This window comes from Dasypus novemcinctus, chromosome 7, assembly GCF_030445035.2.
Source record: "Dasypus novemcinctus isolate mDasNov1 chromosome 7, mDasNov1.1.hap2, whole genome shotgun sequence".
Classification (NCBI taxonomy): Eukaryota; Metazoa; Chordata; class Mammalia; order Cingulata; family Dasypodidae; genus Dasypus; species Dasypus novemcinctus.
In genome coordinates this window covers 49,700,620-49,727,260 of record NC_080679.1, presented here as the reverse complement: position 1 = coordinate 49,727,260, position 26,641 = coordinate 49,700,620, and the positions used below count along the sequence as shown (strand labels likewise).

Sequence of the window (26,641 nt, the reverse complement as noted above, 5' to 3'; positions counted from 1 at the left end):
TTTTAGTTTTTAAAAAATGATCCTTAGCCTCCAGGGGCCTCCAGAGAACCTGGCAAGAGAATTTGCAGATCCTAGAAAAATCTATTTAAACCAAGACCTCAAAGATTTCCTTGCATGAAGTTCTTACATATGTAAGCCCATAGTGAAAAAGTAAAAAGCACCCAAAAAAGTAAACCACCAGGAGCAGGGGTCAGTAAAAGCAAGATTAGGTCTTTAAAGATGTAGATTGGAATTACAACATATTATTTGGAAACCTAATGAAATTCCTAGGAAATAAAAATAAACTAATTAAAAAATTAGAAACTCAGTGGAAAAGATAATAATATCCTCAAAATGAACATTTCACAATTATATGTTAAGTGGGGGGAAAAAGCAAGCCAAGAAGATTACATATAATATGACTCCATTTATACAAAGACATGGAAAAAATGAACAAATCTATTAAAGAATAATAAATACAAAATTCAGGATTCTGATTATTTTGCTAAAGGGGGGGAGCTCTTCCTGTGGAAGGGAAGGAACAACTGGAACATAGGGAAGGTGCTAAAGGTATCTGTAATATTCTATTCCTTAAGTTGGATTTAGGCACATGTTAATTTTATCATTCAAACTTCACACACTCGTCTCCTGTACTCTTTGTACATGTGATATATTCTTAAAGTGTTTTAAAAATAGAAATGAAAGAAGAAAGCTACTGATTGGACCAATAAAACCTGAAAACCTTGTAACGTAAGAAATTTTCAGACATATCATATCAATATATATTAGACTGTAATAACTACTGTTGCAATGTTGTATATAGTTCAGCATAGCTATGTTAAATATTTGGCCAAAGAGTAAAAAAGGGAAGATAGAATCAATGAGTCGCAAGTGTGGAGATGGGAGCTAATCATTTATGAAAAAAAGGCATATGAGAAGAATAATTAATGGGAAGACAGTTTTACAGAACTGGAAATTTTTAATGGAGATCCATAGCATGCTATGAATGCCTCAAAAGCAGACTTATTAAGTGCCTCAAATCTAATCACAAGTTTAATTCCTACAAAAGAAAGTAGATATATTTTATGAGAAGCTAATGGGAAAATAGTTTTTTTCGTTTTTGTTTTTACAAATTTCCTTAGGAGCCAATATCACTAGGCCATTTATATTCTGCCCGCGACTTCCAGAAATTATTTGAAGTGAATAGCACTATGCAAATTCAAATACTCAGAATATACTTGTTACTTACCCACTTAGAATACAATTTTGTTACTTACCCACTTGGAGTACAATTTTGTCTCAACTCTTGGCACAAAACTGACAGCCTTAATCATGACATCATAAACATTTAGAAGAATATCTCTATAGTCATTAAACTCAGGTTCAAACTTAATAGTATCATTATCGAGAATCAGCCTCATGATGAAACCTGGATGTTCAAAGGCTCTAACAGAATCCTGCAAAACAAATAAATAATATTTAAAACATATACATATTGTAATAGACTAAGGAACGTATCTGAACTAGATTTCATGAGAACATGAACTTCTTTCCTTTTATGCCCTGGCAAGGTGTAGCTCTCCTAAGAAGAGAAAGAAGGATTTCCAGCTAGACTTGTTGGTCTCTAGTATGCATTAGACCTACAAGTCAACTACAGGGTCAAGGTCCCAGACAAAAGGGGCTGTGAATGGCAACGGGATTCTAGAATCATGCAAGAAAGAAAGATGAAGAGGAGAACATTCAAGTTCAAGTTCAAGGATGTAACCAGTACATCCTTCCAGAGAAAGAAAGGGCTCTCTGTAGAAGCTTTCCACAGCCACTACGGCCTAAGTTTTCCTGTTAAGGGAATTTTCACTCATTGTGATGTACGGTGATGATGATCGTATATCCGAAATATGGGGGTTGACGCTAACATTTTTAACAGTTAAGTATACTTTTAGTATACTTTCTACTCTTCCACTAGTAAAGGCATTTTATCATTTTCTTCTCTGAAAGAAATGAAAATAAATAAATTAGTAAAGGCATGCTGGTATAACTGAACCATACTTACTGCGGGTTGTGCAATTAAGTTTGTGAAATCTTGCATGGAGATCAAAGTGAGTTCCTGCAGCTGTAAAGTCATAAGTGTAGCAGCACAGTTGAAAAAAGATTCCAATTTGGCACTGCTGTCACCAGTTGGCAATTGCTTTTTTTTATTACCTTGGTAATATATATTCTGCACTTCTGGGAACCACCTTGAAAGAACAAAAGACTTTTAAAAGTTAATACTTTCGGTGAATTACTCTTTTTACATTAAGCATTAACATTAATTTCTGGACATCCAAAGGTCTTCACAGAAAGGTATATTGCTAAGTGACATTATCCACTCTCTGAAATGTAAGCGTTAGCATATTTCATTCTCCTAGGAAGACAAATTTTAAATCATAGCCAATAGAAAATGACACAACAATGTGATGCTGCAAGAAAGGCATAAATATAACTTCCAGAAGTATGATTCGTTGCACTTTTTATAGAAATATGAGGACTGGCTTTATTGGATCTTATCAGATACTCTTCTCTAGTTTCCTCAATATTCTTCATGGAATGCTTTTGTTAGTTTAAAGCTAAACCATGAAGAACTGATTAACCAAAAGGAAGGCTTATTTGGTTCCCTAGGTTGATAGTCCATGCCAATTTGTCAGTTCCACAATAACTTGAAAACAAAATACAACTCAAACAAATCATGTATATTATTTTTCTATCCCCTTTATAATAATATGTCTTGAAAGAGTGACTGGTTTAAAGCATACTTTCAACTATGTATATATCCTCACAATAAAAGGATAACAGTGAAATTTCAACATATAGGTACATCATGATGATAACAAGTTGTCAGTTTACAAAACCACTGTCCAACATCACAGAATTAAAGAATATTGATATCTTCTTTTATGAGAAATGATAGCAAGGATCAATATAATTGCAGGAGTTGCCTGACTGTTTCAAGACAAAACCTAAGTTTTAAATGTGTTTATTCGTTTCTTTAACAAATAGCTCAAGTGTCCAACAACAAAGGAATGGATAAAGAAAATGTGGTATATACATGCAATGAAATATTATTGGGCCATAAGAAAGAATGAAGTTCTGTGACATGCAGCAACTCTGCAACATGAAAGAACTTGAGAACATTATGCTCAGTGAAATAAGCAAAACACGTATGGATAAATATTGTATTATGTTACATATTAAGATTTGTCTAGAAATAGCAAAATTAAAGATTATTAGGAGATGGGGGAGTAGGGAAAGTATGCTGGATATGGGGTGTTTGTAACTAAAAATACTTTTTTAAAAAAGAGTAGGGAAATAAGATACATGACTGGAGGGTAAGGGCTCTATAAGTTGGGTCCCTAATTGTTATATCATTATTTACTTATGATATTTAAGCCTTACAGTTTAGGAGGTAATAATACAGGCTTAGAATGAAACTGACCAGTATTTGTGTTCATTTCTATGATCTAAGACAGTCTAGATCACTTAAGCAATCTATAAAATGAGGATATTAATAATATCTGCCCCATGGTGTGATGCCCAGCTCAGGGCCAGGGAAGCTGTTATTATTACCCTATAAGTCAAATATTCACCCTGATGACCAGCACCATCCCCATTTTGAACTCAAAGAGTGGCAAAATAAAGAGGTTCTCACTCAAAAAAAAATTTTTTTTAAGAGAGGGAGGGATGGGCAATGTTTTTAAAAAATGTGTTGAGTGTTACATGAGGAAATAAACAGTGTCACAGGAGATATAAAAAGATATGGCATCATCCTTTCTCTCTTAATGTTGAAGGCAATGTGTCAGTGGAAAAACAGATTTGGAGTCAAAGCATAGAGTAAGTAATAGAGAAGGGTTTTTGTGTGTGTGTGAAGATGGTAATTTCACTGAAGAACAAAGAGAAATGGTAATGAGGAAGATCCTACAAGAAGGATCTGAAATGGAAGTAGGCTAAAAAGAAAACTAAGTAGGTTAGGAAGAGTTGATATATTTAGTCATTTAACTGTCTATAATAGAGATAGACTAGAAAATAGGAAGGAATATGTGTGTGTGGCTGGGGGGAGTCTGCAAGGATTTTTGCAGAATCTGGGAAATAAAAATAAGAACTTGAAACAGAATCATTCTCTAAGATAAAGCCGTGGCACATCCTCTGCAGTAGTGACACCTTTAAAGCAATAGGCAAAGAGAAGAGCAAATACTAAGCAGAGAAGGGCAGTGCTAAATTAAGAGAGGGAGCTGAGCTGCTTCTAGTAGTTCAGGCAAGGGATAAAATAAAATTGGAACTGGAAGCCTGGAAAAAGAACAAATAAAATACATTTTTTAAAAGGTTCATTCACTCATTATCTAAAACATATTTATAGAATTCCCTACTGTGGGCAAAACATTTGGGAAACAAAAGATTACTCAGCCTTCAAGAACTTACAGGCTAGTGGAGGAAAAGAGGCATAAATAAATATTATAAAAGGTAAGATATTATAAGGGAATAAAGTATCAGAGGGGAACAGAAGGAAGAAACCACCTTTGACAAGGTAATAGTGAAGTCTTCATGGAGAAGGGTCATTTAGACTGGGTACTAAAGGGCAATAGGGAGGGTTACCCAGTAATGAGTTGCATCAAGATTGTAAATATTGTGAACCATAATATTTTGCTGATGGTAATCTAGACGTCCTTGTTCCATTTTGATCTCCTTAACCTCTGATTCAATCATTATAACTGTGTATTCAAGAATGAAAATGCTAAAAGACACAGACTGTGTAAGAGGGAAGTAATTAGACAACTTTCCAATTTTCCCAGCAACCCCATCTTGGCAAATGAAAATAAACAATGAGTAAATAATTATTTTAAAAATCATTAATTGGTTAAAAAGTAGAATGAAGAGCCTTACCCACGGATAGATATTTAACAGAGATTATAACCTAGTTTAGAAATTACATCGTTTACTTTAACATACTATTCCTACAGGCATGGTCCAATATGAAAGTCTTTTCAGAGCTGAGTATGGAAAAGAAGGGTAAGGTCCAGGTTGCAGAAGACTGTAAACGACAGGTTAAGAAATGTGTACTTTTATTTTGTCAGCAAAAAGGAAGCACTCAACTAGGGAGTATTTTAAGAAGATTCATCTGGCAGCTGTTTAAAGGCTTGGCTTAAAAGGAGAGATATCAGAGACAGAGAAAGAGCAGTTACACAGATTTTGCAGAGCTCTAGGTGGAGTTTAAGAGGGCCTCTCCAAAGGTGGTGGCGCTTGGAGTTAGGAGGAAGGGGGACAGCAAATGGAAGACACTCTTGAGAGAGGAGCAAGAATAGCTGGCAGCCATAAAACAAGTCTCAACAAACGTAAAAAGATTGAACTGACACAAATTATGTTCTCTGACCACAAAGAATGAACTTAGAAATCAGTAACAGAAGGGACAAATGTGGAAAATTCACAATACATGAGAGTTAAAAACCACACTCCTAAATAACCAATGGGTTAAGGAAGGTGTCTCGGGGAAAATTAGAAAATACTTTGAGAGATGATTGAAAATAAAGACGCAACATAACAAATATGGAGTGTAGCAAAAGCAATGCTCAGAGTGAAACTTATATCTGCAAACACCTACATTAAAATATAGGGAAGATCTAATATCAATAACCTAAACTTTTCCCCTAGGGAACTATAAAAAAAGAGCAAATTAAATACAAAGCACATAGAAGAAAGGAAAAAATAAAGATTTGAGAGGAAATAGAAAATAATAAAGAATAGAGAAACAATAAATAAAATCCAGATGGCTTCACTAGTGAATTGTACCAAAGGCTTAAAGAAGAAATAATACCAACCCATCACAAACTCTTCTAAAAAAAAGAGATGGGAACACTTCTAACTCATTCTATGAAGTCAATATTACCCTAATACCAAAACCGGACAAATACATCACAAGAAATGAAAACCATGGATCAATATCCTTTATGAATATAGATTCCAAAATCTTCCAACAAAATGCTAGCAAACCAAAGCAACAGGGTATGAAAAGGAATATGCACTATGACCAAGTGGGATTTATCCCAGGAATACAAGTTTGCTTCAACATATGAAATCAACCAGTGCTGCACAATATTAATAGAATAGAGAGGGGGGAAGAAACATTATCTCAATAGATGAAGTATTTGACAAAATCTAACACCATTTCATGATAAACACACACACAGAAAAAATAAGAAAAAAAGGGAACTTCTTCATCCTGATAAAGGACAGCTACGAAAACCCCATGGCTAACATCGTACTTTATGGTGAGAGATGGAAAGCTTTCCCCTAACATCAGGAGCAGACAGGGATGTCCGCTCTCCCTACTTCCACTTAACATTGCACTGGAAGTTTTAGCCAGATAAATTAGTCAAGAAAAAAAATAAAGGGCATCCAGTTAGGAAAGGAATAAGTAAAATCATTTCTATTTTCAGGTGGCATGGTCTTATATATAGAAAACAATAAAGAATCCACAAATAAAAAACCGTTAAAGCTAATAAATGAGTTCAATAAGGTTGCAGGATATTAATATACAAAAATCAGCTGTAATTTCTATATGATAACAATGAACAATTTGAAAATGAAATTAAAACAATTCCATTTATAATAAGCATCAAAAAGAATAAAGTACTTAGGCATAAATTTAACCAAAGAAATGTAATACTTATAAATTAAAAATAAAACATCATTTAAAGAAATTAAAAAGATCTAAATAAATGGAAAGACATCCATGTTCATGGGTAGTAAAACAATATTAAGATGGTCACACTCCTCAAACTGATCTGCAGATTCAATTCAATATCTATCAAAATCCAATGGTCTTTTTTACAGAAATGGACAACCTGATCCTAAAATTCATATGCAATTGCAAAGGCCCAGAATAGCCAAAATAATCTTGAAAAAGAACAAAGTTGGAGAACTCATACTACTTGATAGTACAAAGCTACAGTAATCAATACAGTATGGTATTGAAATAAAGGTAGACATATGAATTAGAATAGAATTGAGAGTCCAAAAATAAACCATATATCTATGGCCAAATGATTTTCAAGAAGTGTGCCAAGACCATTCAGTGAGGGAAGAATAGTCTTTTCGCCAAATGTTGCTGGGACTACTGGATATTCCCATGCAAAAGAATGAATTTGGACCCCTACCTCACACCAGACACAAATATTAACTCAAAAGCGATCACAGACCTAACTGTAATAGCTAAAACTATAGAACTTTCAGAAGAAAACATAGAAAAATCTTTGTGACTCTGAATTAGACAATGGTTTCTTAGATAAGCACAAAAGCACAAGCAACAAAAGAAAAAAAAAGATAAACTGGACTTAATCCAAATTAAAAACTTTTGTGCATGAACGGACACTATCAAGAAAGTGAAAAGACAAACCAAAAATGGGGAAAATATTTGCAGACCATACACATGATGAGTGTCTAGTATCCAGAATATATAAACTTTACAACTCAATAATTAAAAAGACAGATAACACAATAAAAAATGAGCAAAGGATTTGAAATGACATTTCTCTGAAGAAAATAGGTAAATGGACACATAAAAGATGCTCAGCATCACTAGTCTTCTCACACAATGTCAATGGAAATGTAGAGTGGTGCAGCCACTTCAGAAAACAGTTTAGCAGTTGCTCAAAAAATTTAAACACAGAGGTACTATATAGCCCAACAATTTCACTCCTAGGTATATATATACCCAAGAGAACTGAAAACAAAAACCTTGTGCATGTATATTCATAGCAGCATGATTCTTTTCTTTAAGATTTATTTATTTCTCTCCGCTTCCCCCCCACCCCACCCCGGTTTTCTGTTCTCTGTGTCTATTTGCTGTGTCTTCTTCTTGTCCGCTTGTTGTCAGTGGCACAGGAATCTGTGTTTCTTTTTGTTGCATCATCTTGTTGTATCAGCTCTCCGTGTGCGGCGCCATTCCTGGGCAGGCTGCACTTTCTTTCGCGCTGGGTGGCTCTCCTTATAGGGCGCACTCCTCGTGCGTGGGGCTCCCCTACATGGGGGATACCCCTGCGTGGCATGGCACTCCTTGCGCACATCAGCACTGCGCATGGGCCAGCTCCACACGGGTCAAGGAGGCCCGGGATTTGAACTGTGGACCTCCCATGTGGTAGATGGATGCCCTAACCACTGGGCCAAGTCTGCTCCAGCATTATTCTTAATAGTCAAGAAGTGGACACAACCTAACTGTCTATCAACTGATGAATGGATAAACAAAATGTTGTATATAGAGTCACACAATGGAATATTATTCAGCATAAAAAGGAATAGTACTGATACAAAATGGATGAATCTTGAAAATATTATGCTTAGTGAAAGAAACCAGACATAAAAGGTCACAGATTGTAGCATTCCTTTTTTATGAAATGATCAGTAAAGGCAAATCCATAGAGACAGAAAGATTACTGGTTACCAAAGGAAGTAGAAGGAGGATATGCAGAGTAACTGCTACTGTATACAAGCTACTTTTGGGGGTGATGAAAATGTTCTGGAATTAGTGGTGTTCGTTGCACAAAAAACACTGAATTTTGCACTTTAAAGTTGTGACTCTTATAATGAGTGAATCATAACTCAATTTAAAAAAATAGAATATTTAGCCACATACCAGATATGGTGGTAGTGGGTGTGTGGGTGGGGGGTATCAGGAAAGTAAGGGTGTGGATGATTTGCAAGAGACAAAGAAAGTTAGAAGGTTTTCAGCTAGGCCTGGGGATGGTTGCAAGCAGGAAGAGAAGCAGGTTTGGAAGAAAGAGAAAACAGTACTATGGTCATGCTGGGATTCAGGTGCTGACATGGCAATCAACTGGAGATATTCAGTATAAAATTGCCAGTAAGGGCTTAGAACTTGAGACAGCTGTTGTGAAATTACCAAGAGAGAGAAAATAAGGAAGATAGACAATGGCAGATACCGCAGGAGCCCCTAGACTTAGAGGAGTGCAAGGATAAGAAGAGCCAGAGGAAGAGATGGGAAGATCCTGAGAAGCTCAGGGTCACAAAAAAATAAAACAGCTTTCCAGAAGACAGGAGTGGTAAAATTGCAACTGCAGGGTAGAAGCAGAAGGATTGGGACAGATGTCAAATTAATCATTTGCTCATTGTTTCTCCACCATGGGCAAGTGGATGTTCTGTCTTTTAGCAATGATAAATCCATTCTGTCTCATTATTGAAAGTATAGTGAGAGAGATCTTCCTTTTGAATCAATCAGGAAGCATCAAGAGAAGCAGCTAATGAATCTACCTATTTTAGTAAATATACTCAATAAAGGTTTATATTAGACTCTGTACTTTGGCCCCATTTTACTAAAATTTAATGATAATGTATTCCTGAGGTATAAAACCCTGAAGTTGCAGATCAAGAGAATTATTCCTATTCTGTCCTCAAGAGGGCATTTTCTTCCCTCTAATTTTTGGGTTTCATTCTGCACTTCTCTATATATTTTTTCCATATTAACAAAATACTAATTTTAAATAAAAGGCTAAAGTTCTTTCAAGTAATGTCAAAGAATTTGATTCTAACATACTGGAGAAGAAAAAAGATAAAGGAAAGATTCAATCTTAAACTATCGAGATACATTTCTAAGTAACTTTCGGAAATCATGAAGATATGCCTGAAGTTTTATGTCCCCTATTATCTTAAAGTTGCTCTAGTTTAGTCTTAGTTATAATAACTGAATGATCAATGCTAGAGGCAATTTTATTATATTGTTTGAGAGCAAATTTTCTAGCACCCACATCAATAATTATTTTATGAGGCTATTCTAATCTGAAAGACTAATCCAAAGAGATGCTTAATTATTATTTGATACGTCTAATCTCCCAATGAGCTTGTATACTCCTTTAAAGATTATACTTTCCCCTAATCATTCTTTAAGCTTTTTTTCTTTTCTTTTCTTTTCTTTTTTTTTATGGTTCTGGGGCCCTGAAATGAGCCCAGGACCTCATATGTGGGAAGCTGGCACTCAACCACTGAACCACATCAGTTCCCCTGGGTTGGTTTTTCATTTGTTTGCTTGTTGGTTGTTTTTGTTTCTAGGAAGCACCGGGAACCAAACCCAGGACATCCCATGTGGGAAGCAGGCACTCAACTACTTGAGCCACATCTGCTCCCCTTTAAACTCTTCTATGTAGTCCATCCAAAAGTAAAATAGGCACAATTCCTTGCATATATTAACAGTAGATACCAAATAAATATCTGATGAATAATTAGTTGATGATGCTTTCATAGTTTCTCAGACTTCTTGCATTCCCTCATGGTATCTAACTCTACTATCAGAGCAGAGGTAGAAACCAGACACTGAGAAGAAGGCAAGCAAAAATTTTGATTATTTTACTTCCTGAACTATCTGTGTTGTATAGAACATCTGGATATGTATTATGAACCAAGGTGGGTATAGACACTATCTTTAACTCACAAACAGAAATGATGAAAAAAATTGTTAAAATGAGATTTTCTAAAAGCATTAAGATGCAGTACCCCTCCAATTACATTTTCAAATTTATGTTTCTCAACATGAAATTGCAAAACTTTACGTTTTAAGTAGAGTCTCTTTGGCAGAGTCCATGTGTTTCATGACAATATTCTGGAAATTTGACAGCTCTAATGCATCCTGGCGAACGTGAAATTCTTCTATATCAACTAAACGTAATTTTCTGCAAGAGAGAAAGATAGTTAGTAATTTAAGAATCAGTTTTTGTATTTGCTATTTTTATTAGTTGTTCCTTTCTCAAAATATCATTTTCCTAAGTTTTATCATTCAAAAATGATGCTCTGTAAAATTAAATTTTCAAAGGATGTGAAATAGTCTAATTTAAAAATTATATATTTAGATTCAGTAGGAAAAATATGATATTTGAAACTACTGTGAGGTACAAGATTGCAATAACTGGGATGTGACAGATACTTTAGACTGGTTTTTGCTTTTAAACAGAAACAGCTAAAACAGAAAAAGTCAGGGCTCATTGCTTACAAGGTCCACTGCTCCTAAAACAAAAATTGCACTCTCTCTGAAGAGAAAACTGTTTCATGTGTCCAGTATCGGCTCCAGACATTAGAGATCCATCGGGCAGAGGAGTTCTCACACCTAATCAAGAACTACCTGGTTTATAGAGATCCTTTGACTCTATCTGGTTTTGGTGTGGTTTTTTTTTCTTAAACATAGTGCATACAACTTTCAGTACAACTCATTTTCTGACTACAAAGTTATACATCTTTTGCTATTTACTCAATTAGAGTTTTCTCTGGCAGATCAACTAAAATGAGAGAACAATATATTATCTCTTATTATCACTGTGTTATTCACCTCAATTTAACGACAGACTGTTTCCCTACTGGAGGAATTCCTATTTAATTTTCATGTGATAAGTAATTTCTATGTACTCTGAAAGATAGTAAACACTATTAAAAACATCACACTTAATATTTACTTAAAAACCAATGAAAAAACAAAATACATTTCAAGTCTATTTATAGTCCTTTTGCTAGTTAAAATTCATCTCTTAGGCACAAAGTGTGCACAACCATGGCCAGCAGAACCTTTGGCAGTGTATTATTCCAGACAATTGAACATTAAACTTTTGAAATGAGCAGTGTAATGTTTAAAATAAAATTCTTCTAAAATGTAATATAACAGCACATGCTAAACATAATCAGATCTTGGTCAATGTTTTCAACTTTTTTTACATTTTAAAAGAGTAGCTGTAAATCAGGATGCAGATGTATGTGGTACGAAACAGCACTGAATAAGTCGTTGTGAAGGCAGGAGCCCTAGAATTCACTTTGTCTACAAGCCACCAGACCAATTTTCCCTGCAGTTTCTTAGTGTTTAAGACTAATTCAAGGCTCAGGTACCCATCTTTGTTGTTTTGACATTGAAAGGCCTTTACAGAGGTTTTGCAGTACAACCACATTCCCATGAAATATCTGCTAATAACATTTACCATTTGGAAAAACCTCCTGATCAAGAACTGAATTGTTAAGAAGATGGGGAAAATACTACTAAATACCATCCTTGCTTTCTTAGAGTGGTCCCTACAATAATTTAGCAATAGGACATATTTTAAATTACTGGTTTAAGACAATAGAAACCATCAGGAAAATCAGTTATTACTCACCAGGCATTAGGTTGAACTTCGTTAGCAGAAGGAAAATGTTTGTCTCCTTAAAAGCTTTATGATTAAAAGCTTTATGATAATGAGTCTTCTAACCATCAAAACCTTTTCCTCATTTTTTTAAAAGATTTATATTATTATTTCTCCCTACTCCCTTGTTTGCATTTGATATGTCTGTTTGTTGTGTGTTTGTCTTCTTTTCAGGAGGGACCAGGAACCAAACTTGGCACTCCCATGTGGTAGGCAGGAGTTCAAGCACTTGAGCTGTATCCACTTCCCTTTATTTTCTATTAATATTAATAGAAACAAACAATAGCCCCAAATCACCAGACCATGAACTTTGGGATCTTCTCTGAACATAACCTAACCCTTGTCTGCCATTCCAATCAGAAGTGAATTTCTATACATTCACTGTCATCACATATCTGTGCCACCCTCATAAATGCTGCCACCTGATGATGCTCATTGCAGGCTGAAACCCACTTCAACCTTTGGGTCCACCAATGATTTCAGGCAGGAGAGATGTCAACGGTCCTGGCTCAACACTCTGGTCTTGAGAACAAATTGGTCCCTAACTTTGTTCTTCAGCTCTCATAACGAATCTTCTCACCTCTTACTGGGACTTAGTTGCCCCCCTCAATCTCTGCTCTAAGTGCCTACATTCCTGGTTTTTTCCCTGAGCTTGTCCTTTTAGAAACATGCTTTGCTCTTACCTGTGCTCCTCTTTCATCACAGTCAAAGTAGCAGGCTATAGGCAGTATTCTGCACTTGCTTCTTTCACCTAACAATACATCCCTGAGATCTTTCCATATCAGCCCATTGAGATTTTTCTTATTCATATTTTACAGTTGCATAATATTCCATTGTATGAATTTATTCAACCAGTCCACTATCAATGGATACTTGGTTGTTTTCAGTCTTTCACTCTAATAAATAAATGCCACCATAAAGATCCTCATACCTGGATCATTTCCTACAATTTCAGGTGTTTCTGTAGGCTAGTTTCCCCTAAATAAGATTGCTGTAGCCAAGTATAAGTGAATTTATAATTTGATAGATAAGGCCAATTCCCTCTCAAAAGGGTGCCCATTTCTTCAAACCTCATCAAAAAACTGTGATGTCAAAACTTTGGATTTCTGCCAATCTGATAGAAAACAGTTTCTTGGTGCATTTTTCATTTCACTCTTTTTGCTTTTCTCTTACTAGGAGTGAGGTTAAGCATTTTAAAAATATGTCCCAGGATGATTTAATTTGTATTGCCTCTGAGCACTGCAGGGTAAATGAATCCACATTATTCTAATCTAGCAATACTTTCCTAGACTCTCCTTGGTAAAAATCACAAATTTTAAAGTTCCCTTTATCACTCAAGATGAGCTTAACTTTCTTAGACATCTTTCTTTTCTATTCACCACAATTTTTATCACTTAACTCATATCAAATGATAATTTCTACAGTCTATTGTGATCTTCATAGGTATACCATTTTTCAAGCAAAACTACAGGTGTGCTGTGTAGGTTGTAAATATATGACAAATGCTGTCTCTGACATTTAATGGGTTCTGTAAGTGTAAATTCCAAGTGCCGTGAATTCCCACTGCTAGAGGTTCCCCTTCACTAGGTTTGCAATAATTAACAAGCTGTGACTCAGTTCCCCCAATGTGCATTGAGGAAAGACAGACCCCCTCCCCTCATAGCCTATGTGTCTGAAAGCATGGCACACCCCCAAAGGTTGAACAAAGAACCCACATGGACACAGGAGTGAGACAGAGACCTCCACCCCCTCCAGATCAAAGCACCACCTGCTCCTCCAGCATTCCAAGAAAGCCTAACTGCCTAACCCACTACCCTCTAGCCATACAAGGGAAAATTTTCACCTCTAGGGCTTCCTGTTGGCCCCTGCACCTCACTGGGTCCCTTGACTCTCCCACCAACTATCATTCCCCCCTAGGAAGGTACTCTTTGCTCTGCCTCCATGACTAGGACCCTAATTTTGGCCAGAGTTCTCAGCTTTGCTACTTTTTCTTCTCCTTCCTCCTTTTATTTTTTGTCTCTTGCTGCCTGACACTGTCTAACAGACAAAGCCTAGCCCTTTATGAGTAATAATAGGCAATAATGCCCCATCCCCTAGCTTCCTGCCTGTGTGTTCTGGGGATTCCATCTGTGAATGGATACAAAAGAAAAATGACAATCTTTGGTGTTGTTCTGAGGATGAAATATACCCTGGAAAGGTGAAAGGATGGACATTCTTTCAAAATGTACTTTAATAGACAAATTCAATTTTAAAAATCTTAGGCCCTGAAGTTATACATATAAAGGAAGGTCTGGGTAGGCATTAGAAACCAAGGATAGTCTAATCATATCCTACAGTTCATTCAGTTAAAGTCAGTCTGTCCCAGGGACAATTGGGAATGAAAAAAGAGGTCACAATAAACTAGAATAATTAACCCATATCTATAATTCAGAACTTTCTGGGAAGTTCCTGGATGAGAAATCTTCCTCATGCTTCATCCAAAAAGGGAATAAAAAAAATTTATGTAGTAAATTATAAAGAGAAAGTGAGAGGGAACTCTGAGTCATGAATATGAACATCAGAGCACCTACATGAAGAAAATTATAAATTTACTAAATAAGTCACACAGATCAAATTAATAGAGTATTTGTACAGAAATAGATACAAAGAGTAGAGGAACAAAATCCAGGAAGAGATTGCTCTAAATAAGAGAGTTTAATTATGACAAAAGTGATAGCTCAATTAAAGGGGAAAAGATAGATTATTTAGTAAGTGATGCTGGGACAATTACTACACAGAAGAAAACTAAAGTGAACCCCCCATAGTACATGACAGGAAAAAATAATCTGTGTGATCTAAACACTATAATGTTAAAAAATTTTTACAAGGTAATGTGGAAGACTTCATATATAATTTATTGAATAGAGTGACCTTCTTAACCAAGACTGGGAATTCAGAAGGTATAAAAGAAAAGAGAGAAACATTTTGATAATATAAAATGTTAAACCTTCTATACACTCACACTGACCATACACTTAGTCAAGAGATAACAATTAACCTAAATTAGAGGGCAGTTTGAATGTTGATTGCTTTAGGTAACAGGCACAGGGTTAAATTCTCCATTACACAAGGAGATCACAAAGTTAACAAGACAAAGAATCTAACAGAAAATTGTACAAAAGATATCAAAAGAGAATTCACAATCAAACAATTCTAAATAGCTTACAAACTTGAAAAGATACTCAAATTTCCTAGTAGTCAAGGAAATGCAAATGAAAGTAACGGTGGTATAATAGTTTATATTCACTGAACTGATGCTATAATACGTAAGATTAAGAGTTATTTGGGAAAGGGATTCTCATTTATTATTGATGAAAATGTGAAGTATCAGACATATTTGGAAAGAAATCTAGCAACATCTATTAAAATCACAAATACACTTTGTTCGATCCACCAATCCCACCTTTGGGAATCTGTCCCATTGAAACAAAAGTACCAGTAAATGAGGGCATATATATAAGGTTATCTCCTGAACCATTATTCATAGAAGCAAAAACTGAAAACAAAATGAATGTCCTTAACAGAGGTACTACTAAATAAATGATGATTTTGCTACACCATGAAAAACTGTACATCTATTAAAAAGTACAAATTGAAGCTATACCAGTTGAATAATAGGGATTTTATAAAACATTCTTAAGAGAAGCAAAATGCAATAGTACATGTGGTCATTTTTATAAAACAAAGATTAAAAAAATACAGTATATGTGAATATTTATGCTATGTATTATGTCCGTGTGTGCATATATATATACATATGTATATGGTTATATAAATTCAGAAAAAAATTTGGAAGGATACCCACTAGATTATCATCATGGGTTATTTGTCTGGGCTGGTGGTAAGAAGGGTAGGTAGAAGGAAAAGTTAGTGGGAGGAATCTAGCAACTCAAAGCAGAAAAAAAAGACTGCATTTTAAAAGTATATATGATCACATATATGTACTTATATGAAATTACATTTGAACATGTGCCTAAAGAAATTAAATCAAAATGTTGTTAAACAAAGGAGGAAAGGGAGAGAGGAGGGAGGGAAGGATGGATATAGGGAGACTTAGCTCAAAATGTCATTTTTCATATGGGAAAACTGAGGTCCTGGGAGAACAAACGACAAACTAGAAAGCCTATAATCAGATGGCAGAGAAATGGGACAAGCCCAGATCACTTGGTTTCCTGGACCAGGCCCCTCCCCACTCCAGAACCCGGGATAAGTGCTCACGTGTACTATGGATTCTAATTTTGGGAGGGCATATTGCTAGGACCCTTCCCAGGGTCTGCAACGGGTCCCACAAGCTGAAGCTTCATGGAGGTGTGGGAAACCCACCTTGACCCGAGTCAAGCTCTTTCCACTCTGCCAGGTGCTTCCCAGGTTCTCATTAAGACGAAGTCACGATCTCAGAAGACCAGGAACTTCTGCTCCTGCCATTCACTTGGGCAATATTTACTAAGTTTCTAAGCTGTTCAAATGATTATTGCAGCTAATGTTCTGTGGTATTTAAAAGAAGGTATGGCAATTCTGACCTTTCACTGCGATTACCCTTGAAATGCAAGTGGCAGCTGAGCAGGAGTTGAGGGGCGGGAGAACTGTGCTGGAACCCAAAGGCAACTTTCACTTTTTCCTCTATATACTTATATATTGTTTCTGCAGTACCAAGTTTGAACACTTACATTAAATTTTGAATTAATTTTTAAAATTTCACAGTTAAATGAGCAACAAAATATTAAAGTGTAATAAAATAACTTTCGTCTCTCTTTTGAGAAATCTCAGTAAGGCCAGAAGTACTCACTTGAAAGTACTGTGCCACAAATCTAGTAGAGCCAGCATTGTAGGGTTCATTGCATTCAAATGATCCCTAATATAACTGCTTGCAACTAAAAATGACTTCCTCCAAGGTTTTGGCAGAATTTCCATTCTGAAAACAAAGAGAGAATATTATCTTCTTTAAAAATCTAAAAGTAATTTTTATAGTCAACGTACTTTTTGAGATACAATGGTTTCATTTTAATAAAATATGGTGTATTCCTCATGGTAATAACAGATATATACAATTAAGTTTTAAAATATATAAAGGTCATACTCTTCATGGTTTAGTATAATTTCATAATAATTTATGACTGTGAAATTAGGTTTGAATTTTTAATTCATAAGGTAATTTTTTTCTCTAAGTTGTTAATCCTGATATCAAGGCCACAAATTGAATTAGTAAGTTCACAAATAACTTAAAATGATCACACAGAAACAGCATCCAACTATCTTTCATATACATCTTCAATGACTATTCATTTTGGGACACATGATTTTTTTTTCCTCTATTTTTTAAAAAACATTTCATGGATAGTGTCCAGACTACCTATGGAAATCCTTTTGTACTTTGTTCTCTGTTAATGAGTAGAGGTTATTTACAAACCACAGTCTCTAATATTCTTTTTTTTTTAAAGATTTATTTCATTTTATTTCTCTCCCTTTCCCCCTGTTGTCTGCTCTCTGTGTCCATTCACTGTGTGTTCTTCTGCATCCGCTTGCATTATCCAGTGGCACTGGGAAACTACATCTCTTTTTTGTTGCATCATCTTGCTGTGTCAGCTCTCCATATGTTCGGCAGCAGACTGCGTTTCTTCATGCAGGGCCACTCTCCTTGCAGGGCGCACTCATTGCGTGTGGGGCACCCTTACACAGTGGCGCCCCTGCATGGCATGGCACTCCTTGCACACAGCAGCACTGCACGTGGGCCATCTTACCACATGGGTCAGGAGGCCCTAGGGATCAAACCCTGGACCCTCCATATGGTAGACAGATGCTCTATCAATTGGGTCACATCCACTTAACCTCTAATATTCTTATTTGAAGACATTTCTTCTGCAACTCCAATGATTACAATGATCATCCTTATTTAAAGGATATTCTATCTTCAGCTTTCAGAGTCTATTTAAATATGAACATTTTAGTTTATGTATATGAATTTTTATTCCCATGGATTTTTAAAAATTAACTTGTTTTATCACATAATGAGTTCAATTCAGTTTTCAGTTGTATCCATACCACCTTTATAGTTATAAAAGGATGCTTTTGTCTGTCCCCAAGTGAAAAGCTGCTCTCAATAGAAGATATATGAAAATGGCTACATGACATGTTGTTGTTATTATTGTCATTACAGGAAACCATTTGGGGTACTTTTAAATGAAAGAAAAGAAACAGTAAAATTGAATTACTTGGGAAACGGACTTGGCCCAGTGGTTAGGGCATCCGTCTACCACCTGGGAGGTCCGCGGTTCAAACCCCGGGCCTCCTTGACCCGTGAGGAGCTGGCCCATGCACAGTGCTGATGCGTGCAAGGAGTGCCGTGCCATGCAGGGGTGTCCCCCACATAGGGGAGCCCCATGCGCAAGGAGTACACCCCGTAAGGAGAGCTGCCCAGCGCAAAAGAAAGTGCAGCCTGCCCAGGAATGGTGCTGCCCACACTTCCCGTGCCGCTGACGACAACAGAAGCAGACAAAAGAAACAAGATGCAGCAAATAGACACAGAGAACAGACAACCGGAGGAGGGGGGAATTAAATAAAAATAAATAAATCTTTAAAAATAAAATTGAATTACTTAATCATATCAATATAAGTTCCATTCTTCAATTTATTTAAAATAATTATTCCTAAATGTTCATTATTTGTAGGGAAAATATAGCATGTGGATTTTGCCATTATATATTCTATATTTTAACACATGCAATAAATTGCTTACGTTTGTGTGTTTTCTGCAATATTCTAAATGTGATTTTGTACATTCAAATTGCCATAAAATTTTTATGTCCCTACTAAATCTGAAGCCTGTGCTAGAAGCTGTGCAGTTACAAAGATATCTTGCCACTGAGGTATTTACGTGCCTATCTGTCTATGTGTCTGTCTACCTAGCTATCCATCAATATGTACATGTAACATGTTAGGGCTTAAAGACATCAGTAAATAAAGATAGTAAAAACAATCAGTTATATATACAAAATATATAAATTCTAAACATATATATAAGAAAATATAACCAGTGCATAAATATATACATATATATAGAAATGGCCACATAATCAATATTCTCAAAGAATCCTGATTGCTTACTCAGCACGATGTGGTAGAAGATCATCTAGCTTTTTATCATCTTCTTTTTCTCTTGGGTCTTTTAAAACAAAATCAACTAAAAGAAAATTGTAAAGTTCTAATAAATAACCTTATATCAACCATACATTTCCAAGCAATTACAAAAATAATTCTATTAAAATTCATGGCTTAAATTAAAGTTATTTAAAATAATGAGCCAATTGTACATTTATAAATAGAAGAAAATAAAACATTTCTTATGAGAAAACATATATTATGCCTGTGTCTTTGAGAGTATGCTCTCTTTCTTAATAATGTGTCCCTGTTCTTTTATTTGAAAATGTTACTGCTTTTAATACTATGTTTTCCTTTATAAATAGTCACAAAAAGTAGTTTTTTTTTTAATTCCAGGTAAACAATAGAATAGTCGTCATTGCCATTTTCTTTTACTGAGGAAAAATGCATATTGCCTTATTCTCTTTTAAAGTGCCCAAGAGCATAAAACAATCATGTTATAAAATGAGTAAAGCAAGTTAGCTCTGTTTCTTTCTTTTATGGTCTTTAATTCCTATTTAATTCTAGACATCTTTCAAGATACTTTTTATAAAATGTAAATATGCTGTTATCCCCTTGCTTAAAATCCTTCCACGACTCTCTATTACCTACTTGGTAAGCATTCTGATGCCTTAAAAAGGCATACTGAGCCCTTCTCATTCTGTCCCATGACCAAAATGCACCTTACGTTCTGGCCAGTAGAATTGCTTGCAAGCCCAGAGAAATCCTTCCTACATTTCTGCCATCCTTCCACCAATTCCTAGGCCAAACATGTTTTCCTGGTAAACTGTTCCTCATCCTTCAAGACTCAGTTCAAGTGTCCCCAGAGTACTTTCTTACACACAGGGATGACTTCTCCCTTAAAGCATGTCATTGATTTCTACCTCATCCCAGTTACCACTCTGCTTTATAAATAGACTGATTGGTTCAGCTCCTTCATTATCCTCTGAATATTTTGGTGCAGATATTTGGATCTTTATTTTTACATTTCCAGGTTACTCAGTAAGAGTCTTAAATACTCCACAGCATTATGAGTTCTCCAACTTTTGAAAATAGCATCCATCATGCCACGTTGACTCTCACAACCAACTGGAGCACCTTTTTATTTTATTTTATTTTATTTTATTTTATTTTATTTTATTTTATTTTATTTTATTTTTATTTTTATTTTTTGAGGTACCAGGGCTGGTGATTGAACCCAGGACCTCATGTGGTTCAACCACTGAAACAAATTGTCTCCCCTGAGCTGACTTTTTCATTTATTTGCTTGTTGTTTGTTTTTTAATTTTTGATTTTAGGAGGCACCAGGAACAGAACCCGGGACCTCCCATGAGGGAAGCAGGGGTACCATTTCTGGAGCCACATCTGCTCCCTGGAGCACCTTTTTGAAAAATACAGATCCCTAGGCCCCACCTCAAGAGATCTTGATTCCGGTTGGGCAAGAAATCAGTCTTAAGTTACCCTTGGATCTATTAGTCTTCCAGAGGTCGACTAATACTTATTATTTTTATAAAGGGCCAGATTGTAAATATTTTTGAAATACAAATTATTTTTTTAAAGGGCCAGATTGTAAATATTTTTAGTTTTGCAGGTCATACAGTCTCTGTCACAACTATTCAACTCTGTTCTTGTAGCTCAAAAGCAGCCATATACAATATGCAAGTGAATATTTGTAGCTGTGTCCCAATCAAACATTATTTACAAAAACAGGCAGTGGGCCAAATTTGGCCTACAACCCATAGTGTGCCAACTTATTAAAAGTAATAACGTTCTAATTTATGACACCAGCAATATTAATCATCATTGTTTTACTTAAATTTTCCAGTAACTATTCATATATGTATGTCTTATCTCTAACATCCACACTATAAGATCCTTGAAAGGGACCAGTTTAAAGGGAGAGACTTTGCTAAATTCCTATAGCCTTGCATAAACTAGGCATATAATAATATTTTCAGGGCTTGAAATTAAATCTTTATAATATTCTTCATTTCTGTCCTTTGTTGAGGGGATATATTCCTACAAAGAGAAAGACAGTTCCCATTAATGGGAACTATATTCTTTACTGTACTTCACTAATGAAATTTGTCTAAGATTTTAGGTAATGGAACAGCAACGAAAGAAAGAGCATAAATAATATACCAAGAAAGTTAAAATATAGGTATTCACTTCCAATACAAATCAATATTTTATTTTTAATGAAGACATATTCAAATTAGAAAGCAAAGAGATACTTTACTTTACCTATGGATTTTTTTACACTAAGAAGATAATCTTCTCTCATTTCATCCGACAATATGAGTATGCTGTCAGTAAGGACTTTCAGATGTTTTGGGACTAGGTTCAATACATGTTCTAGCCAAGAATCTTCCATTGGGGCTACATGGTCCGTATCAATTCCATGGTGAATATAATAGTAATACCTCTATATAAACAGATGGAAAAATATATATGGGTTTAACAGTATAATAAAAGAAGTGTGTTTATTAAAAATAAAATTACCAAACAAAAGTAAGTTTTAGCAGAACAAAATATTTATAAATCAAAAAAATTATTTTGTACAGTATATTTAGGCAATTTTGAAATTTCCTAAATTTAAAAAATATATAATATTTTATGAAAATTAAAGCTCTTATCTCAGTTCATAAATACACAGTAAAACATCAAGTGATATTATTGAATGTATAATGAACTTAAGAGTCCATGCTGGGAAGCGGATTTGGCTCAACTGATAGAGTGTCCACCCACCACATGGGAGGTCCCAGGGTTCAAACCCAGGGCCTGCTGACCCACGTGGTGAGCTGGCCTACATGCAGTGCTGATGCACACAAGGAGTGCCCTGCCATGCAGGGGTGTCCCCTGTGTAGGGGAGCTCCATGCACAAGGAGTGCACCCTGCAAGGAGAGCCACCCCCCGTGAAAAAAAGCGCACACACGGAGAGCTGACACAGCAAGATGATGCAACAAAAAAAACCAGATTTCCAGTGCCTCTGACAAGAATACAAGCAGACACAGAAGAATACACAGTGAATGGACACAGAGAGCAGATAATTGGGGGGGGTTGGGGAGAGAAATAAATTTTTTAAAAATTATGAATTTTTTTTTAAAGTGTAGAAATTTTTTAAAAAAAGAGTCCATGCTGAATTAAGAGTTTAGTGCTTTATGAATGTGTGAAGTGTGTGTTAGTTTTTGTCTTTTTTTATTGATAATCAGAATTAATTCTTAAAAGGGGCAAGCGAATCAGTATCCATATATATTAATCTCAGGAATATTATTCAACAGAATTTAGGAAATTTTTAACTGGCTTATTAATATCCCATACTATAATTTTAAGGCTACTATAATATTTAGGCATAAAATATTCATTTTTAAATATAGTATTAGTTCTTTAATAATGAAATTTTAACTTCAATATTTTCACAAGTTTTTAATATAGCAGTTATTAGAAAAATACTTAAGCATTCAAATACTTTCAAACTAACAATGTTAAAGTCTTTGATATTTGCATTTTTAAAATATCTTCTGTATTTGAAATACTTGAAGCATTACTATTTCTAATATTCTTTACAAAGTTTACATTATATAATTAAAATAATTTCTCATCGAAGAATAAAAACATGTAAAATCCATACATGGCCAAGGCTAGCTTTAACCTAAGGATCAAGCAGACCTGAAATTCCTTAACTGTGATGTTAGGGGACAAGGGAGAATGATTTCCTCCCTTAATCAATAGAGGAATTCTGTGGAACTTTTATGTTCACTTCTACAGCTATAGAGTTACCACAAGGGTGAAGCACAAAATAATATCAAATGTATAAAAGTATCTTTAAATGTTCTCTTTATTTTCAATTATACTAACAAAAGAAATAGCCTGTTACCAAGATGTCTTTCTCTACTGCAGAAGTGGTCATTCTTGGAAATGAGCTTTCATCAGGGGCAGCTGAGTCTTGTTGCCTGAGAAAATAATAAAAATTCTATTCAAATGTATAGCAAGGGCAGTTAAAATACACATAACAATGGATAAAACACAAAGGCTGTCTTTTATTAAATCACAAGGGAAAAATGAATTATTGAGCATACTTATTTGTTGAGTACCATATTCCTCCCAGGATATTTTCTCTTAATTTATAAAGAGAAAGCTGTATCAGAAGTCATTTCCAAGACCTTATTCAGAAGACATCCCTCTTGATGGCTCTCACTCATTCTTTGTTACTCTAAAACCAAGTTCTCTTTTCTGAACTTGCATAGGAATGTTCTTGTATTACTCTTAAAGTATTAGTTGTTCTTAATAAATATGGAGTGTAAAGTAATACTGACAAAGAAGACTTCAAATGCAGTTTTGCAAAGGACATAGGAATATGTTCTTTAAAGGGCCATTTCCTAGATATTTTGAAACATATTGTAAGTTAGCAACTAGTGATATAGAAGCTCATGTGCTCTTCTGTATTTATTATTGGCTAAGTGATCATATAATACAATGTCTGTAGCTATAATTCAATTCAAAATCTATGTCAGATATGAGCTACATTTTGAGACTTGTTCTAGGATGTGAAGAAAAGGGTGGTTTACATCATCAGGAAAAATAACAAGTTGTTCTGGGATAGCTTTAAAATCTTTATCATTGAAAGTATCATGCTCTGGATCCCACCTGCTTCTGAGGTCAGTGATGCAGTAATAAAATACTCATTCCCACTAACTGCGAGTAGAAATTGGAGGTTTATTGAATATCTGTCTATGACATCATTCCAAGGTAAGTACTCAGAATGAATCTTCTAACTTCATTTGTCTCTTGCAAATGCAGGAATGCAATATTTTGTGAACTTTATATGGGCCAGGGAAGAGTCAAGGCTTTGGGTAATGGCTCAGATGAATTCAGGACATACTGCTCAGTAAATGTTTATTGAGTGAGGGAGTAAGAGTATGAAAGGACTGGTGAAAGCTCTTCAAGGTCTTCCATAGCTGAAGAGAGAAGGCCATAAGGGTTGATTATTTCAGCTACAAAAAGTGGTCATCTCATTATTTTGTTGATACAGAAAAGAGATACTAAGAAGGAAAAATAACATAACAATCAGGAAATCTGGGTTCAGATTCTGCCACTATAAAATATATGGTCTTAATAAATGTCTTTTTAAAATGTGAGAAATGCCCATCTTACCTATCGTGCTGAATTCTGAGAATCAAGTAAACTTCATCATCTGTGTGAGTAATGCCTGCCTAGAGGAGGTCACAAGGCCAGGGTAGGTAAGGAGGAAGAGGGTTGGGGGCTATCAGAGCTGCTACAGAAGCTCTTCCAGTTGGAATGAAGATCCTTTCAGCTCTAAAACTCCATGATGATTCTATTATGCTGGGGCAATAGGCAAAGATTCTGTCATTGGGAACAATAATAACAGCCTTTGATTGATCACCTACTCAGGCCCTAAACAGTTTCACAAACATAATCTCTAATCCTCGCACCAACTGTTACAGGAGCCATAATTATTCCCACCTCAAAGGTAAAGAAACTGCATAACTTGCCCATTCAGCTAATTAAGTACCCATTCAAGCATTTTTCATCAATATATGCTTCCAACTGCCATCCTTTTTCCAAGAGAGCAGCATTTCATTCAGATATAAGACTATGAATACAGAATGAATATAGGAGACATTAGCCCTGGTTAAAGAGAACTTGTGATGTACTTTATCTCTCAAAAATGAAAAGAATTATACTGAGTATTTTCTCATTCAGTGGCATGAACAACTCCTTTTCAACTTGTCCTGTGAAAATTATAGTATTACAGTTTTAACCCTTGACTATGAAGAGAACAGAAGGTAGATAATCAACTGATGAGATATGTCAATCAATTTATGGAATGTGGAAAGAAAATAGAGGACAAATGAAATAGAGTTGAAAGCATCACAGCCCATAACTCATGCGAAGAAGAATCCATTATCAACCTGGGAAACCCAAGAAAGGCTCTTATCTCTCATTCAGCACATATAAAAGTAAGAGATGTGTTGGAAGGCTGAAAACAGGGAAGTTATCTGAACAAATTTATGTCAGAAATTTAGACAACCTAGATGTAATGAACACATTCCTAAAAGGTAAAAAGTGCCAAACATGATTGAAAAATAAACAGAAAATCAGTATAGATATATATCAAATAAACTAATTGAATTACTACTCAAAATGTTCCCACAAATAAAAAGTTCAGGATCAGATGGCTTCATTGATGAATTCTATCAAACAATTAAAGAATAAATAAATTCAATCCCACATAAACTTGTTCAGAAAATGTAAGAGGTAGAAACACTTCACAATTCACTTTTTGAGGCCAGAAAAAGACATAAGAAAACTACAAATCAATATCATTCATGAACATAACCTCAAAAATTCTTAATAAAATATTAGCAAATCAAATCTAGTAACACATAAAAAGGATTATAACCAATGGCCAAGTGATAAGAATGCAATATTGGTTCAATGTCTGAAAAGCAATTAATGTGATAATATACCATATTCACAGAATAAAAGACCAAAAAAAATGAAATCCCAATGGCCAAAGAAAAAGCATTTGACAAATATCCAGAACTCATTCATGGCAAAAACTCTCAACAAACTTGAAATAGAAGAGAATTTCCTCTACCTGATAAAGGGTATCTTAAAACTTATAGCTAACATCCTACATAAATATGAAGACAGAATGCTTTCCCCCTAGGGAAACATTTCCACTTTTATCACTTCTATTCAACAATGTACCAACGAACTTAATGAATGCAAAATGGAAAGAAAAATAAATAAAAGTCATCTGCACTGGAAATGAAGAACTAAAACTGTCTTTATTTGCAGACAATATGACTCTACAAGTATATTAAAAAATCCTAAGAAACCTATAAAAAAGTATTCTTAACTAATAAGCAAGTTTAGTAAGATCTCAGCATGTAACATCAGTAAGTAAATATCTGTTGATTTCTCTGCATACCAGCAAAGAATAAATAATTCCATTTACAATAACAAAAACAATAAAATACTCTGGAACAAATTTGACCAAAGAAGCACAAGATGTACATTAAAAATATTAAGGGAAGTGGATGTGGCTTAAGCAATAGAGCTCCCATCTACCATATAGGAGATCCTGGGTTCAGCTCCCACAGCCTCCTGGTGAAGGCAAGCTGGCCCGCACAGTTAACTGGCTCACACAGAGAATTGACCCACGCAGAGTGCTGGCCCACATGGAGAACTGACACATCAAGATGATGCAACAAAAAAGAGACACAGAGGAAGGACAACAAGAGACACAACAAACCAGAAAGCAACTGGGTGCC

The 26,641-nt window shown here is 35.1% G+C and overlaps 1 protein-coding gene across 1 annotated transcript in view; it reads right to left on the bottom strand.

Annotated features, from left to right (window-relative positions):
- Nucleotides 1–26,641, bottom strand: part of DNAH7 (dynein axonemal heavy chain 7) — a 334,263-nt gene that overhangs the window by 266,346 nt on the left and 41,276 nt on the right. Inside the window, exons 6-12 of the mRNA XM_058300437.1 lie at nucleotides 23,218–23,293; nucleotides 21,585–21,765; nucleotides 19,308–19,383; nucleotides 16,993–17,118; nucleotides 10,560–10,679; nucleotides 2,030–2,213; nucleotides 1,257–1,436 (exon numbers count right to left, since the gene is read on the bottom strand). Coding sequence (XP_058156420.1) covers nucleotides 1,257–1,436; nucleotides 2,030–2,213; nucleotides 10,560–10,679; nucleotides 16,993–17,118; nucleotides 19,308–19,383; nucleotides 21,585–21,765; nucleotides 23,218–23,293 — 943 coding nt within the window. The remainder of the gene's footprint in view (nucleotides 1–1,256; nucleotides 1,437–2,029; nucleotides 2,214–10,559; nucleotides 10,680–16,992; nucleotides 17,119–19,307; nucleotides 19,384–21,584; nucleotides 21,766–23,217; nucleotides 23,294–26,641) is intronic.